Source organism: Motacilla alba, chromosome 1, assembly GCF_015832195.1.
Source record: "Motacilla alba alba isolate MOTALB_02 chromosome 1, Motacilla_alba_V1.0_pri, whole genome shotgun sequence".
NCBI classification, from domain to species: domain Eukaryota; kingdom Metazoa; phylum Chordata; class Aves; order Passeriformes; family Motacillidae; genus Motacilla; species Motacilla alba.
The window spans coordinates 106,542,379-106,561,780 of NC_052016.1; the positions used below are offsets into that span (position 1 = coordinate 106,542,379).

General features: G+C 42.8%; 1 protein-coding gene across 9 annotated transcripts in view; it reads right to left on the reverse strand.

Annotated features, from left to right (window-relative positions):
* The window catches only part of GPM6B (glycoprotein M6B), a 108,010-nt gene that overhangs the window by 26,212 nt on the left and 62,396 nt on the right, over positions 1-19,402 (reverse strand). For 2 of the 9 annotated variants that reach the window (XM_038141808.1, XM_038141788.1), the window contains exon 1: positions 18,447-18,483. The exons of 3 other annotated variants lie outside the window; for them this stretch is intronic. In XM_038141808.1, the coding sequence (XP_037997736.1) occupies positions 18,447-18,468 (22 nt within the window). In that variant the 5' untranslated portion in view covers positions 18,469-18,483. Of the gene's footprint in view, positions 1-6,013; positions 6,425-18,446; positions 18,484-19,402 lie in introns of those variants that run through there. 4 more of the 9 variants (XM_038141798.1, XM_038141818.1, XM_038141826.1 and 1 more) reach the window with 4 other exon arrangements.

The window sequence follows — 19,402 nt, forward strand, 5'->3', positions numbered from 1 at the left end:
AGTACTGTTCCAAAATGACTGCACACTCTCAGGATGATATCATCTCCTTCTGCTCAGAGAGAAACAATCCTATTTGGGAGATGACAAGGAAAGCCATAAAAATGGAATTGGATACAAAACAGAAAACAAAATTCTTTGCTAGAACAGCATACCACCCCTTCTCTGCCTCCCCAGTGTCTGCCCCCTGCCTTTTTGAGGCTACTTACTGGACACTAGTAACAGATTCACATTTAAAGAAAAATTAAGATTAAAAATAACCAGCTGCAAAGACTTCAAAAAAGAAAATAATTGTTCATTTGTACTGCAGCAGCATCTAAGCTAAACCTTCAACATCAAGAAGATTTTATCCTACTAGCTTGAACCCACAGTTTGAGATTTCTCCTGCAGTGGCCGCAAAAAGCACTTGTTCAGAGCAGCACAGCAGGCAGCTCCTTTTCTCCCTTAGCCTGGGGGAATGCTGGTGAAGTCACCTGTCTGCTGCGGTACAAACATCAAAGCCTGAAACACAGAGACATCATGTAAACTTTGTAGCATCATTTCTGTAAGTGAAAATATTCTATGGAGTTGGTTTCTTTAATTAGCAATTTCTGGCTTTGCAGTAACAGGGCTCCTTTCATTAGCAGGCAGTTCAAACTCCATAAGGAATCTCAGTTTTTCCACTGCTCTGCAAAGAGCCACTTAGCAATGGCTGTTTGGTAGCCCTTAGTGCATGCCTGGCATGGCCTTTGAAGCTGAAGTGAAATCTCTGGGTGACTTTGCTGGGACCCACCCAGGCCCACTCATGTAAAATCAACACCAGGTCAAAAGCTCCCCAGGCTTCAGTGTCTTAACAACTACTGCACACAGTCCATACCCATTGGAATTTAGTTCTGTACCCTGAATAGTTGGGAAAGGAAACAGGTTTAAGGGTGTCTTTACCTTTTGCTTTTTGAGTAACTACCTGCACTAATTGCATTCCCTGGTCGAGGTTACAATAGCCTCCACCCACAGCCAAGCTCGAGGCCTCCTGTCAGAACCAGGCTGTCCTCAATGCTGCACAGACACAGCAGCTACAGAACTGACAATGTTTGCACGTCACACCACGCAGGCACATGGATGGCGACTGTGGTGTTCAGTATCCATTGGGATGAATCATCTTGCACACCTGTAATGCAATTCACAGCGCTCAACATCTTCATGCTTGCCGCCTTTATCTTATGGTTTTAGAGGAAACAGTTTTGATGTTCATCTGTCTCAGCTGATGAAGCCAGTCCACGGGAGCAAAGAGAGGGTGTCGTTTGGTCATTGATGGTCTGGTGTGAATACTGGACAAGGAGCAAGGCTGGGCAGAAAATGGGGAAGGGTCAGAGTAACTGAAGGAGACCTTCCCCCCCTCTTTGCCCCCTTTGCTCCTGTTGCAAAATCCATTGTGCGCATCCAGTGCCATCTGGGTTTCCTCCACCCCCATTACCATATCCCATGGCACATATGTCTAGGTTTTCTGCTTTCAGGAGGTTGTTCAGACCAGTATGAGTACATTCTCCGAGTATTTTTCAACCCCCTCCTATTTAGAAACCAAATCCTATTCATTAAAACCTAAATCACTAAGCCTGCCAAATTATTATCCCCAGAATATCGCGTGTCCCAGATTCTCCCAGGGCTGGACCTCTCTTCCTACAGTCATATTCTTCAGGGACTTACAGCAGTTATTGTTGTCAGTGGATCTGAAACACCAATCAACTGCTTAAAATGGGGGAAAATATGCAGTGTACTAAATAGTACTAAATATCTTTGAATGGCTTGACAGCTCTGATACCACTGAGTAAGCCTTACATTAGGTGTGTACCTTGGAAATTTTGGTTGATGATCATAACACGTATTTTTAAAAATGCCTTTTTTTTCAATTTTTTGTAATGAAAAATACATCTGTGATGTATCAAAATGTCATAAGCTCACAGTGTAAAAATAACTTTACTAAAAGTGAAATAAACTGTATGACAATCCATTCCTTTCTCACATTGCACTTTACACTTTCATTTAAACACAAATGTACAACTGTGGGCAATAGTGAAAGACAAGCAACGTATTTTCTTTCTATTTTTGACTTGTATATACTTGTCTATTTAGAGCTTAAAAGCTGGCTTCATATACCATAAAAATAATAAAGCTCACAGCTATTACTGAGGACAAGGTCTTCTTTTATCAAGAGAACACAAGCAGGGAAGAGCCAATTAAAAGGGACCTTTGGTACAGCTGCTCAAACTGGTCTTCATTATTCCTCAGCACAGCATAGGCAATTTGAATATCATATGTATTCATATAAGGAACCTAAACCCTAGTATCATGGCTTTGTTCCATCCTGTGTGTAATTGGTGAATTCACCATGGTCATCCACATTTGGGGTTTATTTTCTTTTTTTTCTTCTTTTTATTTTTTAATTTTTTTTTTTTATTTTGCACCTTGGTAGTATTTCTCACAGTTAAATGAAAAGGGAAACTTCTTGTCTCTGTTAATGTGTATCAGGATCTATATCCTTCACTGCTGATGCAAAACGGCATTTCGTTTTTCTTATTTATTCCACCTCAGTAAATCTGCCTGCCCAGTCCTCACGTTTTGATTTAATTTAATGCCTCCAAGATAAGCCCTGTCATTTGTAATAATTTGTAAACCTTCATCTTTAAAATGCATCCAATCTGTCCTGCAGCCCTGCAAAGTATCTGTTAAACATTTTGCTTCAGCTTTCATGGTGTTTTCCTCTGATAAGGGCTGCTGATACACAGCATAAAGCTGACTTATTTCTTATCTCCATCAACATGACGGTTGTTCCAATTCCAATTAAAAAAACTGGGACAGCAGCCACTCATCTGGGTGCAGAGAAACAAATGTCAGATAAACACTGAATCCATCAGCTGGGTAGTATCGCTGCCTGAAACAGGCAGGGAATTCATGAAAATTATTAAAAGAGCACAGCTTAGGTCTATACAGTTTAGGAAATTTAAAAAGTCTAAATAATTTTCAATTATTTTCAAATATTTATTATTTATTTTATTTATCAATCTGTAATTATTCATAAAGCCCATTACCTTGTGCAAATTGTCTCAGCTACACTGCAGTCCAAAATAGCTGGCTGTCCACATTTGCCACAGAGCTGGGAAACCCAACCCAATACCTGTGTGGCACCACTGCTCACCTACGACTGCTTTGGGTGCTCAAACTGAAAACAGACCTTGCTTTCATGCCAAGAGCTCCATCAGCATTGCTCTCCAGGGTTCTCCCAAGTATTGGCGAGACCTGTACACAGACAGCATGTAGTCCTAGTCCCAACTTCCTCCAAGTATTTATTCCACAAAACTGCAGCACATCATCAAGAAGGTCCTTGCATTGAAAGCACATCCCAGGAAACATGCAGTTTAAAATTCCGGCTAAGGGAAAATATCTCTTAACTTAAAAGCACGATTTGCTATTAGATAAATGCAGATACTTTCCCAGAACTTGGCAGTGAAAAGCATACTGAGTGTGAACTGGAGTACCCAAAGCAGAATGCTCGTGATCTTCCCCTTGCTCAGCCCTAGCAATAGCAGCATCTCCCAAACCCCTTCAGAGGATGGTTTATCTCCTTAGGCTTTGCAATTAATTTCTAGAAGGAAGAATTTAAAAGACCCTGTGATAGGACTTCAACTGCTTGAAACTGTGGCAGTTGCCTTGAAATCACTGGATCTAGGGCATCTCATAAAGGATGGCCATTACCCAGTCCAGGTAGGATCCTAGAGGAAGAAGAAAATGTTGCAAGGCTGGCAAGCATGTGAGGCATAACAAGTGAGAGATGTCCAGAGAGTAAATGAAATCTTCTGTTCTGTACCCCAAAATAAAGCAGCAGCATTTTCCTGCAAGTTTCTTTACACAGAGAAAAAGCCCATTTTCCTCCACAGAAGCTGTTGGTGAAAGAGCCCTATTGAAAAATTCTGACATTTGAGAGGTACGTGATGCCTGCTGAGCCCATCTGAAAACCCAACTGGACTCGACAGATTTAGCACTTTGGAAAACCTGCCCCTCAAAACCAAATACGTCTTCTCCATGACCACTTCACAGCAGTAACTTTGCAGGGAATCTGGTCTATTTGTTTTGCTACAGAAATTAGGAGTGGGACTGTTTCAGCTTTCTGCATTTTAATTTGCTGTGAAGCATATTGAGAATTTAAGTGAAGAGAAATACAGAGCATACTGTGAGAGACCATGTGCTACCTTCAGGAATCAGAGAATCGGCAAGAACAAAGCCTACAAGTGTTACATACATATACTTATGTAACAGATCCATAGTGTAAAATTATCATAGAAAAAAATTAAGAAATGGTGGTAACATTGGGATAGGAGGCTCCCTGCTTGCATTTGATGAAGGCAACAGATCAACCTCCTTGACTTGGAAGCAGATTTACTGTTCTACATGTTGTTCTTTCATCCTTGCCAAAACAAAAGGGAAGCCATAAACTCATCATAAACACACTCAGCAACACATTTTGTTTTGAGCAGCTGCTAATGCATGCGGATAACTTTCTTTAGTGTTCATTGTAACATGAATGCCATTGGTTTAAAAGAAGCTCCTCAATCAGAATAAAGAATTGCTGTAATTTTTGAAGAATGATATATCAATTCAAAGTGGTTTTATAGTCAATCTATTCAGGACATTTTGTACATTAATTACTCAAAATCTGCATTGAGGTGGGTTATTGTCCGCATACACTAATGGCTTTCAGAGTTTAATCTCTCATCAGTGGACCTCCTTTTGTGAAATCCCTAAGGGATTATGTAGTACTATGTCTAATCACTTGACAAATTTCATTTACTTGAAACTGAAGCTTGTTTTATATGAAGTGTGCAGCAGGAGTCGGATTCAAAGCAGGAAAACAAAATCTGTTACTGGACACTAGCGGGATTTATCATGTTTATATCTGAACTGCTTAACAATCGATGAAAGAATTCTGCTTGGGGAAATGCGCTAGTTGTTTATCAGCTGCTTAAGCCTGTGAGATACTCAGATGAGAGACTCAGATTGTTTACAAACGATACACAACAGGTTAAAAAATGTACCATGGCTCAAGTGAAGAGACAGTGGAAATTTAAATAATTTTGTTGCTGCTGTACCATTCGGTAAAAAAACAAACAAACAAACAAAAAAAAAAACCCAACAAACTGCTATGATCTGTAGAGTAGTCTGCTACACTGAAGAGGAACGGTTATTTGACACAAATTGTACAACACAGAAAGAAAATATCCCTTGGTAGCTGAATTTCTGCTCTAAAGTTCAGCACTCCAGACCAAACAGAATCAACCTGTAAAGCTGGGATGGATGAAGCACCTCTCTTTCAGCGCTGCCATCTCCCCACAACAGAACCATTACCATGGAATTGTTCTCTCAATCAAGCAGCAATTCTCAGTGATTAACACATCCTGAAATCTAATGTTGCAAAACTCACTGCATTGTTCCTTATCATAATGCAGGCAGATAGCTACAGAAGTAAAATTCGCCAGATGACACCATAGAAAAGGAATTTTTAAAGTAAGAGTAGCATTTGGCATGGAGCTCGCTACAAGAAGGTTGTGTGACATTATAATCGATTGTATGTTGCTATAACCGAGGTCTCCCACACTGCATTGTAAAGCCTTGCTACATGGCTAGCTGGTCTCGATGAAAACACCAGATTCCGGCTCCGAAAACAACATGCAAACACACAGGCACACGCTACCTCTGCAAACCAAATTAACCAAAATCTGTGAAAGACGCAGCAATAACGAGACTTCTTTTGCAAGCATCATTTCGGGTAGGGTTAGGACAGATTCAGAGCAAATACAGACGCAGACAGAAAGGTTGATGCTCTATTAATTTGTTGTCAAGCCATGCAGGAAAGGACGGCTGAAAGCCTGAAGACGCAGTAATGATTGTTTAAGAGCTATTTGAAAAAGTGACAAAACTGGCCTAAACCTCTTTAAGCCCCCTGAATGAAAAGATTTAAACAGGCTATTGTTAGACCCCTGGGTACCTTTTTTCTCTTGGCTTTGTTCTGCATTTTCCTCCGCTGCAGTTTCCATGGCTGGCTTCATACCATCCACCAAAAATGCCGCCCCCCCTCCCCCCCCCAGCAAGCACTTTTTCTCTTCGCCTCCTTCCTCGCTCCCTTCCGTCTCCTATTTACAGCGGCGGTGATTGAGCGGCTCTGTTCTCCCCTACAGTAGATTACAGTCCTTTCCAAAATGCCAGAAAAGTCTTGTCAGCTTCGATTTCGCTCCGCTGACTGGTCCACGAGGAGCCGTGCCAGCTCGCTCAGCTATACGTCACCAGGGTCCCCAGCTATAAAATAGCCATCCTGCGCCTCGCCTTGCCACACCGTGGGGACCAGCATCACCCGCTCGCGCCCCCTTCCTCCTGCCCTCCGCTCTTCCCCCTCGCTCCCAACAAATGTTAATCAATTCTGCGGGTAGTGAATGGATTGGTGACATCGGGAGGGGAGATGCGAGTGAGAAAGAAAGGAGCCCCCGGCCGCGGTGAGGTGAGCCCCCCGGCCGCCGTCTCTAAGGGGAGTGCACGCCGGCACACAATCACAAGGCTCCCTTTCCCATGGGACCTTGTTATTATGCTTTGCATTTTGATTTATTCCACATGCCCTCTGCTCTTTCGAGGGGTGGGGGGGTGATGGGTCTGTTCTCTCTATTTGCTTTCTTTGCCGAGAGTTCCGCTCACCCACGGTAAAAGACTGTGTGAGAGAAGCATAAAAGCAAAAGCGGGCATATATATATGTATGTACATGGGAAAATTTAATTCTTTCTTTGACTCGTGAGCACAGTGGGGGAAAAAAAAAGAAGAAGAAAAAATATCCAAGCAAGGAGACAGGAAGCCGGTTCAAGTGATCGAAAATGCACGTGCAACACTCTAAAGGATAAAATGTTTAAGAAAACACAACTTGGGCTTTAAAAGGAGGTCTGCCGCTAGAGACCTAAAGCCATACTTGGGAGTGAGCACAGAGTTGCTGTTCAGCACGTTTGATCATTCCCCTCAATCCAGACAGACTGCAGCATGATCAAATAAGCTGCACTTGGGAGCAACAAACTCAAGACATGCAAGCCTTGCATTCCATGAGGTGACTTTAGGTGTCCCCAGACCACTCTTGTGCTGGAGAGCCACAGAGCAGGGCAACACCACACAGGGGTATTGTTCCCCTCCCAAAACCCAGGACAACTGACACATTTAAGGCTGCACTGAGGCTAATTAACTTTACCTGTCACTTTGTCTCAATGCCTTACAGGGCACAAGTGCCCAAAGGCACCCCTTGTGTGTGTAGGATGATGGAGCAAGCGTGGAGTAATGGCCTTCGTGGTCCAGCCACTGCAGCCAGTCCTGCAGCCTGCAAAGATGCCCAGCAGATTCAGCAAACGCTGGAGATGTTCAAACCTACACCCTGTGTGTTCCCTATAACAGATTCAAACAGGAGAGTGGGAAGAGGGAAGCAGTCCAAAGATTTGTAGCTGCAATTTAGTCTCTTCTGGTTGAAGTTACTACAACCCACAATTTTGCTGTGCATTTTTATTTCTAGATGTCAAGTGAAAAGCACAAAAGCCCTCAGACCCAACCATTAGAGTAAGTTCCCGTCTCTTTCAAGAAATTAGTGCACACACCCTCTTCCCTCACCACAGCCAGCACAGCTGTTACTTTGCTATGGGCATTACTGCTCAGACCCCAGGCTTCAGCTGCCAGGAGGTCTTGGTCATACCCTAAGGTTTCGTATCACAGCATAAAAACCTGATGTCAAGCATTTGCCTAAAATTCTTCCTCAGAGTCCAGGAAAAGTCTGCAGTTGAAGCTCCCACTTCAGCAGACCTCTGTGTAAGCAGGATGATGGTAGTAATTTGTAGATGGCATGCAGAATCCTTAAGAGCCAATGTGGGGAAAGGGGTTGGGTTCCTGAAAGTAATCAAATCAGTAGGCACAGCAGAGACCTCAATCCAGGTGGCAAGGCATACCTCCCCCACCTTCCTCTCCAGTGCTAAAACAGCAATCCACACACAGACTGAAATCCCTCCCCAGCAAGACCATGCACTGCTAACACACTCCCTGAAACAATCAGCCAAAAGGTGAAAGCATGGCTGATGTGTTTGCTATATTCTTTTAACCATTACTAAAAGTTGTTGGTATAATGATTATACAAAGAAAAGGTTCTACAAAGAGTGGAACCTTTTTCCCCATTTAACATCAGTGAGACTGAAAATCCATACCAAATACACCCTCCTTGCTGAAAGTCACACAAATTTTAGTAACTGGTCAAAACACTTGATTGCTACTGACATAAAATTCTCTTCTTGGAATGCCTCATTGTGCAGTTGGTACTTCTGTCACAGTCTAGATCTCTCAATGATCTTTGCTTTTTTAGACTGGAAGGTCCAAAGCTTTAAAAGGCTGAAACCTCCCTTCAGACTATAATAAGTTACAAAAGGCCTGTTCATAACCTAATTTCAAGTGGTGCAATATTGATGCACTTATCAGTATAAATACACGGAAAATACAAACATAATCTGGAATTTTCTTTATTTAAACAGAAAATACATTAGACATAACCTCGGATTACAGACTGTCCCTGGAGGAAACTCACGACTGTAGCCCTTCCCTCTTTACCAATGAGACCTACTCCTTCAAACAGCTGCATGCTTTCCTACTGGTGAGCAGAATTTTAGGGAGGCTCAGGACTTCAGAGTTTGTGATGTTTCAGAAACCCAAAACTAACAGGCTGGGAGACTATTTCCTGACCTGTTTCCCCAGAATAACCCCTTGCCCAAACAGCCAATGAAAAATCAGTGCACAATACCAGAATTAACTTTACAAGAACCTGAACTGAACACTTCAAAAGTCATCAAGCCCAACTGTTCAAAAGCATTAATCCTACCAACTAAATCATCCTCTAAAAGCTTCAAGTGATATATGAGTGTAAAATTCTCTCCCCTCCCTTGTTTTATTTTCTGGATTGCTGCAATGTATGACAGGTTTTAAGCACTTATCATCCCAAGTAATTTCTTGATTTTCAAACTTTTAAACCATCACTGAAAAATACAGCAAATAAAACAAACTGTACTATTTCCTCTGGTGCTAACATGGGTGCTGATCTTGTGCTTCAAGCACTAATCTCAGCCAGCAAGTTGTCTCATTCAATGTTCCCTCTCTTAAACAGATACATCCTTGTCATATTATGTGATGAGACTGAGAGACATCAAGTTTATGCCTATGACAACAAAGCACAAGATTAAGCCACAAAGGGAAAAATTTTTTAAAAACCCAAAACTTTAAAGACTGATATTCAGCAAAAGCCTGCTTGTACAGACCAAGCTGATTTAGATAACCAGCAACCAGGGCAGGCAGCTAGTTACATTTGAGAAGTTTGGCCCAGCAATTTGTTTTTGCAGAACAAGATAAAAGTGAAAATGAGGAGAGGGGCTGAGCAGCAAGGGTTTCTGCTGCTAAAGCACAGCTCTGAGCCTACTGCCAAACCTCAGGATGAATAGCAGTGGAGGAAAGTATGTGAAGGCACTGCAGACCAAGTCACATTTACTGCAAAGTAGTTTAAAAAAAAGGCTTAAATCTATTTTATCTAAGTATAAAAAAACCCCAAAAAACCCAAACCACACATTTAATCATTTTGCTCAGTATATTAAAATAGCACAATTGCAGAAGTTAAGAAATACATTAGAATCCCTATTCTGTTCGTGTGCCAGTTCCTTTAGAACATCTATCTTTAATGTCACTGAATCTAGTTTACATTCCTGCAGGCTGAGAAGCTCTACCATAAGCTACAGCAAATTCTTCACAAGCTTTCAGGAGATGAATACACACTTGCCATTTCTACAAAGGCTTCACAGAGCTGTAATAAAGAGTGTTCTCACATAGCTGAAGAGCAATTTGAGATTATCTATGAGATCCAAGACTCAGAAGTTAAAATACAGAGACTGTCCCTCAAACAAGACTGACACATTGTCCAAACAACTGATTTTAAAGACAACTTGTAGAATACTTTAATTTTTTTTTTTTTATATTTAAGAGAAAGAATAAATACACGTGAAGCCACTTGGTGCAATGTATTGCTTGTGTTCAGCTTTAAACCAGTTACCAAAGACTTGCTTACAAAACCCAATCCAAATACTTATGCAAAAGCAGGCAAACTTTCCATGTGGATAAAATCAAAGCATGACAAGTTTTCAGTTGTGCAGCAGTCATACATCTTGCAAGTACTTCCCAAAAAATTAAAAACTGGGGTTCATTCTTTCAGATATACTAGATTACTAAGAAAATGGAATACAAATTAACAAATAACAGTGGAAAATCCCTGCACTTATACCACAGTATAAAACACAGACATGAGTCTGCACTGCACTTAGGGGTCTCAGTCTCAAATTTCTGTAAGAGCAAAAATAAAGGCTTAAGCATGGATAGTGGTTATCTCTGCAGCCAAAGAAAATCACCGAGTTAACCAATGGAGCTAAGTCCAGGAGGGTAAGCAAACCTTAACAGTGTGAAGATGCCAGTGCTGTGACTCCCTTAACAAAGCCTGGTGAAGATGTCAATGACTGCTGCCAAGCTAAACGCCTGGTGACGAGCAGCAGGCAAAGGAGATGACACTCAGTTGTTGGGGTACATACAGTTCTCTATCCAGCCTGCCTGTTTCCAGCTGGACCACTACAGTTACAGCCACGGCTGAGAATCAAAGGTAATAAACAGCCCAGATCCAGAACATACACCAACAGCTAACATTTAGCTGGAACACAAAAGGAAAAAAAACAAATCCCTTAGAAAGTGAGCAGATGGTTCTGTATGGCTTTCCCAGTAGCTAGGTCTCATCAAGTTCTAGTCTCAAAGATGGCTGTAGAGATATGAAATCTACCAAAGAAAAAAGTCTGAAGAACTATAATGAAAGTCAAAATGAAAGAAAATGTTGATGTCTTCTTAAGCAGGTGGGAGCTCCATTTCCACTTATGAAAGGCAGTCAACAGCACAGAAGGAAATAATTTTTAAAAGTGATGGATTTCATTTATCTAAGTGCCTTAGTAACATTTTCCTGGGTTTTAGAAACTTGTATTTAAAAAAGAAAAAATCTGGGGAAAATAATTCAAAACTCTTGACAGACAAAATACAGGACTCACAACCATTCCAAAGACTTCTAAGGAAAGGCAATAAAAATGAAAAACAAAATACGACACATTTGAAACTAAGAATCAATATCACCTCTTGCATCCCTCTCCTGTGAGGTTGCCTGGAGTAGCACCATCCTTTTGGCAAGCCAGAAAAAAATATGGTGACAAACCAGAGCCGATTTAGTAGAAAGTGCATGGAAATAAAGAATATGAAAGCAAAGACTTCCTAGCATCTCCCCCGGGAGGAACTTTCATTAGACAAGTGTTCAGAGCTCCAGCTCCAGTGGCTGTCCTCAGCTTCTACTCCAGCTCCACAATTTTATGACACAGTTTTGTACAAGTGTACTGCATGGCAGGTTTCAAAGGCCTGAACTTTACAATGAAGTAGCAAAACAAGCCTTTGAGTTACCCAATCTCCATACATTTTTCTTTTCATCAGTGGCAAGATCCTCACACACATGACTAGTACATGAAGCCTTCAACAGTACTTCAAATGCTCCTCCAGAATTTTAAGGACTGCGTTTTTGACTTTGGCACACATAACCACTTTTTTTTGCTCTGTCTGTCCATCACAACTGAGGGGAGATTCTCAGCTATCGTGCCTCTGCCTTGTAGTGCAGCAGGAAAAAAATATGCTCAAGTCTTTTGTCTTTGTGGCCTTAATTCTGCACTTTGAAGACAATCCAACATACTTAGCTTTTGCTGTGAACCCTCTTCTCCAATACTGTTGTCAAAGCTTACTGCCATCTCAGGAAACTAACTGGAGCTTCTGAATACTTGGACATACTGAAATAGCATCCCAGATATTTATGTCACACTTGCCAGCACTCAAGTAGAAGTGCCTCTTGTACTTGTAGAAGAGCTATTTCTGCCAGCAATTTAGAAGGCAGCAAAGGTATCATTATAATATACTCCTGTTAATGCAGCTGCTCCATCTCAAAACACAAGAGTTTGACACAGGACTGGCATTGGGAGGCTACCTGTTGATTTTTTTTTTCTCTGTCTATAAATAAATGTCACTGAGTTCAGCCTTGACACAAACTTAGCCTTTTGCTCCACATAGTCAGATTTAATCAGACAATTCTCTGTTAACTTTACATCCAGTTCTGATTTTCAAAATTGCCCTCCCACTCTTCGCATAGACTTCAGCATCCCACCTACAATCTCTCATCTATTCAGTGCTCGTTTTGTTCTTCAGTCTTGGCTTCAGTCCAGTCTTTTCACAAAGCATGGAAAAAGCAGGGAAATAAAAAGAAATGCAAAAGCCTACAGCTCCCCAAAAAGAAACCAGGGGCACTCATAATAGAAGGGTACCTCACACTGCGTAGTGGGTGCACATGGGGAGGGACAAGGATGAAGAATCCTCCTAGAATGTCACAAAGGAGTCCATGCATAAACTACAGACGTAGATATGTTTGTGTATGTACACATGCAGAAAACACATATGTCTGCATATTCATATTTATATGAAGAAAATGCATACAATTATATATGTATTTTTATTGAACAGTAAACCATATGAGCACCATTGGAACCACTGTGAGGAATGCATACTAATTTACAGAGTCATGCAATGGGTATTCAGTTTGATAGTGAATGCACAGCTATCTCAGAGTACAGACTGCTACAGACTCCTGCAGCTCAAGGTTTCAGGGCCAGGAACCAAGTTAGCCAAGATCAGGCTGGAGTTTGCAGCACAGCTGCAAACCACACCTTGGGAGCACTGTCACCCATTTATCTCAGTATCCAGGGTTGGAAAACCAGCACCACCAGCCCCAGGCTCTGCCATACATTGCTCCTAGAGCAACTCATAGATTGTTGTGGGCAGTTGCGCATCACCTTTTTGAAAAGCCCACTGAACTCAAAAGTCAAAATGTTGAGATAAAAGAAAGCATCACAATAATGACTGGTATGAGGTACTGAAGTTCACTGTTTCAGGTTTCAGCACCTTGTAAGTCACGACGACTGTAACTGTTTCCCCAAGATAGAAAATTCTCATTCCAGTGTAATTAAACTATACTTTGGAAAGATCCTGGGCCAGTTCTGTCATGCAGTGCTGTACTGCCTGTTGAATTGCAAATGTAGTCTCTGTTCACATATAAGACACCAGTCATGAAATCCTCAGTTAAGACACTAACGAAACGGTCCCCAATTAATCACTGTATTCTTTGCAACAGCAGATATCCTCATTAGGAAAGCAGCAGGACATTAACAAGTCCCACGTTGAGAGTGTCCAATTAACTCATCGACTAAATATGTGCCAAGCAACTTCTCCATTCTAGCTTTTCCAGTCCCCTCTTTCCAGCTGCAGCGATTGGGATCCCAGTCATGTCGAAAGCAGCGGTTCTTTTGCGCTTTGCAAAGCCTTTGAGAGCGCCGCTGTGAACAGCAAACAACACCGCTCAAGTGTTCTACAGGTCTTTCACTTGCGCCCACAAAAAGCTAAGTGTGCACTCAAGGAGTTCAGCACAATTAAAGAAAAAACCCCACCCCTCTACCTTTGTAAACAAGGAATGACTTAACCTGCTAACAACGAGTGTGGTTGGAGCTCCGTCTGGATCATGTCACGCCTCAATTTTTGCGGAGCCTCAGCAGTGGGTGATCCTGCATACAAAGTGAGCTCGGAGACAAAAGTGCTGCTATAGGGTGAGTTAAGGACAAAGTAGCAGCTTTCAGCCTGGATTCCCAGATAGGCTGTCAAGTAAAATCCTTTGCCAGGGCAGGATTATCCCCTAGAGTATGTATTTCCAACATTTTGTCTTGCCTAATTTTTTAAGTGTCTCAAGCTTGGAGCCTTTCAGTGTTTGGCGAAAGAGCCGTTCGGTGGCCCGGCAGGTTTTGAGGCTTGGCACAAAGGAGGGCTTGCACAATGGCCAGGGCCCCACTGCAGTCAGTGCAGAAGGAGCAGCTTCTCCAGAAGGAGCAGGGTCCCAGCCTCTGAAATGGCCTCCATTCCTGCTGCCTGAAAACCACCCAGACTCTCTTTTGAGCAATGCCTACTTACATCCCCATTTCTGTTTCTTTCCAAATGTGACATTCACTTGTTTTAAACAGCTGAAAGACACTAATTTCTTCACTTTGTCATGACTCGGAGTGAAATTCATCTAGCATCCCATTTTCTTCATGTGTTCCTTGTATCATTCCCATCCCATTTTATTTCTACTCTCTGGCTTTCAGCACATTTGTAACCATTTCTCTTGCGCTTGGACCTTCCCAGGTGTAAACAGTAAGCATTCTCATTATGTGCTTCCTCTGGAGACCCTCACATTAGTTATTGAAAATGCCCCGGGCATTTCTGATTTCAGTAGTACTACAGACACATCTTCCATATATCTCACTGCTACTGATTCCTGAAATGCAATTATCTGCTCCACCTTTATGCACCATTTGGAGAGGAAAAGAAAGGAGCTGAGGAACCAGGGAAAGGGAGAAGGGATGTATATATTGAAAAAAAAAAACCCTGAAATTAAAACAAGTGAAAAGCACAAGGCAGAAACAACACCCAAGGCTCTGACTAAGGTGGTCAGGTTTTCTGTGGTCTGTAAGAAGAACACTGTAGGAAAAAACTACTACGTCAAGTGTAGGTGGAGGTGACCAAAGGCATGTTGCTCAACATGGCACATTGCAGCTCGCAGACTTGCCCACAGGTTGCAGAAAAAGACCATAGATTTTCATGCTCAGCCAAAATCACCCAGCCCAAACCGCTTGTTCACGAGTTTATTAGTACAGGGAAGAAACTGAAGAGCAGCCACAGCTTTAACAGTATTTATAAGCACTTACTTCCATCCATGGTCCTCAGAAACTAATTGTGTGTTCAAGTGCAGTACATACTTCTATTGCAGACAGAACACCACCAGATTGCAAACACAATCAAAAGCCCATTTTCTTAGTTTAATTTGCCATTAGTACACTGCAGGTTTGTAGAGCCAAACAAACTATAACTGATTTTTCACTGCCACTTCAAACTGTTTCCAAGCAAATATCATAGCAACATTATCAGATCGTCAATTTCACTAAAGCCCAAATTCTCTACAATAAAACAACACACACACGTTTAAAGGAAGACAGAAAATGTATACCTGAGTAAACTAAGCATCTCCCTAGCTCTGGACCAACAGGGTCCTGGGACAAACCCCATCATTTAAAGACCTTTTGACAACTTTAGGAGAGAAGGAAAAAAACTCAAACTCTAGCCTTTTATACATATCAGTCAGTATTTAAAGACTAGTGTTTAGAGATTTAATACATACCAAACACTGATGAATGCATTTATTTCAACCTCAAACATAACCATATAGATATGGTAACAGACTAACTAGCTTTTCACAGACCCCCTTCTGTTGCATAACTGAGAAGAAAAAAAGTCTTGCCAGTTGCAGCATCCCCCATTTCCCGAGTTGAAGGCGTCTCTTTACAGAGAGAGCTCAGCGCCACTGCCCTGCACGCATCAGCAACTTGGAAAAGAACCGATGGAAGCCTTGTCACGAAAAATCTGCTATTTCAGCTTAAACTGCGCTTAAAGCGAACAGAAGGTAGCTGTCTGTGTTACCCAGAGAGAAACCCCGGGTCGCGGCGCTGCGGGATGGGTGCTGGTTGCCGGTGCCTGTACGCTGTGGCCGCAGGCCCCGGCCCGTCCCCGCTGTGGCCGCAGGCCCCGGCCCGTCCCCGCGGCCGCCCCAGGCCCGTGCCCTGGCGGGGGGCCCGGGCCGGGGCAGGCGGCGCCCATGGGAACCCGCCCGGGCCGGGCCTTCACGGGTGAGCGGGCTCGGCAGCCGCATTCAGCGCACAATGCCCGCAGCCGCGCTCCCACAGCACGGGCCTCCCCTGCTCCCGCCTTTATCATCCTTCATATCTCAGCGATGACAGGCCTGAAAGGGCTTCTGATGGGAAATGTGCTTTGAATTAGCATATTTCCCCCTGCATACAATGGAGGCATTAAGCTGCTGCGTTTTGCAAGTCCAAACAAAAGCAGCCCAGGCTGCTTTTAGCAGCGCTGTTTGAAGTATTATTCCTCCTCTCCTTCCCCAGTTGCAAGCATATTTAACAAATTTTCACTCTTTCTGTAAAGAAGGAAGCACAACCGATAAAATCTTATAATTTGATCGGTTTCGGACTTTAAAAGACAGTCTTTCGATACTGCAAAGAGCAACACGGTGTCCGTGCGCTGCTTGCACTGAACTGCAGCCCAGGGCTGCCCCCAGAGAGCTGGCCTGGCTGCCCTCAACACTTGCACAGTCCTTGTCATCAAGGATTTCAGAACTCGAACACATTCACGGCAATCCAGTAGAAAGGGTCCTGTATTCAAAGCTCAATTTTACCCCTGTATCCTGGACACATTGTTGAAAACACCTGTTTTGAAAATGAGAAACTGAAGCACTGTGCTGTAAGGAGGAACAAAAAACCCCCTTCCATCCATCCTGGAATTATCCTTTGGTTTAACAGGAGAGCTGAACCTCAGAACTATCACCTTTGTGAAATGGCTTCAACCTAGAAAGTGAATTTCTATTTACCCAGGAAAAGAGGGCAAGAGGAAGGAGATGGAAATGAGTTCAACACAGAAGAGGAGGAAAAAGCACTGCTGCATCAAACCATCTTTGGGAAACAGCTGCCAGGAGAATAAATCTACCTCAGCTCAGTGTGTTTGTCTGTAATTGCTCATTAGCACAGTTGGACCATTAGGAAGCCAGTTTGTGGTTTTCTTGGTAAAGAGGCATGTCTGCCTTCCTCCTACATTAAACAATTTCCTCTGTGAGGAAGACATAAGATTACAAAGACAAAATGCTTCTTAGAGGAAGGGTTTTGTGGTTTGGGTTTGGTTTTTCTTCGTCTTCTTCTTCATTTTCCCTCTCCCAAAATTTCCACAGTATTTATGTAATCTTCTATATGTGGCACAGCTGAGAAGAAAAATCACACTCCTTAACAACATAAGATTACAGCAGAAAAGCAGAATGCCAATGAGATCCTAGTCAGGCAGCTTGCAAGTAAGGTGGATATAAAAGCTCTTCAGAAAAAAGCCTGGGTTGCAGCCTGCAGAAGGAGTCTTGTAGGAGAAATCTCTGCTTTGTTCAGACTCTTTTGTTCTGTTTCAGGAAACTTTCCTGAGGATGAGGATCCATCTCTCCTCCTTGATTTCTTCTGCAGCAAAGCTCAAGATACTCAACAGTGTCTGCTGTGCACAAGCACTTTGCTCTCAACCATCCCCTGCCACGTGCCAAGTGGCCCACGCAGCACCGTGCTGCCTCCTGCAGAGTGCCAGCCTGTGCAGATCTGCACAACCTGGCAGGAGAGGCACGTCACTCACTGGTCCCCACCGCAGTGACAGAGCTGCTGGCACTGTCACATCACCGTGTCCATATGGCAAGTGCGCAGCAGCGACTGAGGTCTGACCGTAGACATCCTCCTCCTCCGGTAGGGACACTCCCTTCTCCCCACAAGGTCCTCTGCAACACTGAGCATCTACAGCCCCTAGTGACTGACCCCTAGTGACTTACACTCTTCTCTGATGCACCAGCTCTGCCAGCTTGACTCCCTGCAAAGCTTTTTCATAGTCTCCAGTAGCCACAGGTTCACTTTCAATGTGTTTGTTCAGGGGCACAAAGGAATCAGGCTAGAGAGGACTGGAGAGGACTACACATTATTTGGCACCACAGCCTTTAAAGGTTGGACATGGTTTTCCCAGGCTCTGAGGCATTTCACAACTTGGTAACAAAACAGTAGACAAGGTCACCACATATTACCACAGGAAGGTCTAATGTCAAAGTGAAAGGAGAAGGGACTTAAGAAACCCTTTAGAGGCCTTCATTAGGTCATTAACAGATGGGTGAGAGTAACAAAACAGTCTAGGCAGGAGAAAAGAGGAATTAAAAACCAAAATGGAGACCGGTTTTCTCATTCACACTGGAGTGAGAACTTCAGATTGTAACCACTCTGAGATGAGTCCTTTGGAATCAAATGTCACAACAGCTTGATACAGAAAAGGAAAGAAAACACATCTCAGCTCCATTCACATATAATTTTGCTTATCTCAACCCATGAGACTTGTGCTACATTTTCCTTGCGTTACGCAGTTGAGGAGGGCAGTGGTTTTGGTGGGCACTTAATGTTCAGCTAGGGTCAACCCACCACAGGTGGTAAGAGATATCCCCAGTAAACTCAGCAATGAGATTTTAGGCTTCTTAGGAGTGAAGGTCTATTAAAAGAAACTTCAGGTAAAACAGTGTCATAACTTTGAATTTAAACCAAGGAAAGAGAAAGCTGAGAAAAAAAAAAAAAGCCCTCCATGTATTTAAAAATACTATGTCTCACCTGCAGAATTTCTCTTCAGCATCTTGGGGTGTGAAGAAGAAACGAAGTGAACAAACTCAGACCAGGGTAAAGCAGTGCCTTTCATGTTGCTGACACCCAATGGGACCTCATCATAGCATTCCCCAATCCAGGAAACATTCTCAAATTTCATTTATTCTTCAGAATCACTGGATTCAGACCAACGATGAATGCAGAGCACATGCCGCCATCCGCTGTGGTGTTCTGGCACAGGGCAGCACCCTGCCAACAAAGGCACCACTCTTCCTTTCAAAGCGCCCCAGAAAGAGTGCTCTGTGCTCTCATGTGATGAGGCAGGCTTTTACAACTTGGATCACTACAGGGTATTGAACTCTGACAGTATGCTTACTGAGGGTTCGCTTGCTTTATGTCAGACCTCAACAGGTATGTGTGATATCTAAGCTAAAATAAACCAGCCTCATCACATTCATTTTGGCATCATGAGTCACTATCTTGCTGAAACAAAACTACCTTCTCACCTCTACATTGAGTAAGTGCTATTAGCTTTTCCAATATCCCACCTACCGTTGTTTTCTGCTGTGCAAATGCACAGCATAGAAACATCTCAGAATATGCTTCACGCTTCAGCATTCACTCAGAGGAGGAAGACACAGAGAATGCAGGATATACTATGCCTGCTCCTGTAGGCAGAAATAGTTTCTGGCCTTCTATATTAATCTCATGAAAAAAACCAAACCCCAAAACTACTGGCACTCACACAAGAGATTGATGTGCTATGAAGCAGGACAAGCTCCATACATTTCCCTTCCTGTCCTTTTAACTCAGTCTAACAAAACCAATTTCAAGGATCATTACTATTTTTGCTACTTTCTAAACACTGCCCTGACTTGGAGGATCTTGCTGCAGGTATCAAGGCAGAGGTAATTTTCAGTCCTTTCAGGAAATGGTAGAAATTTGCTAGTGTGAATTTTCTGCTC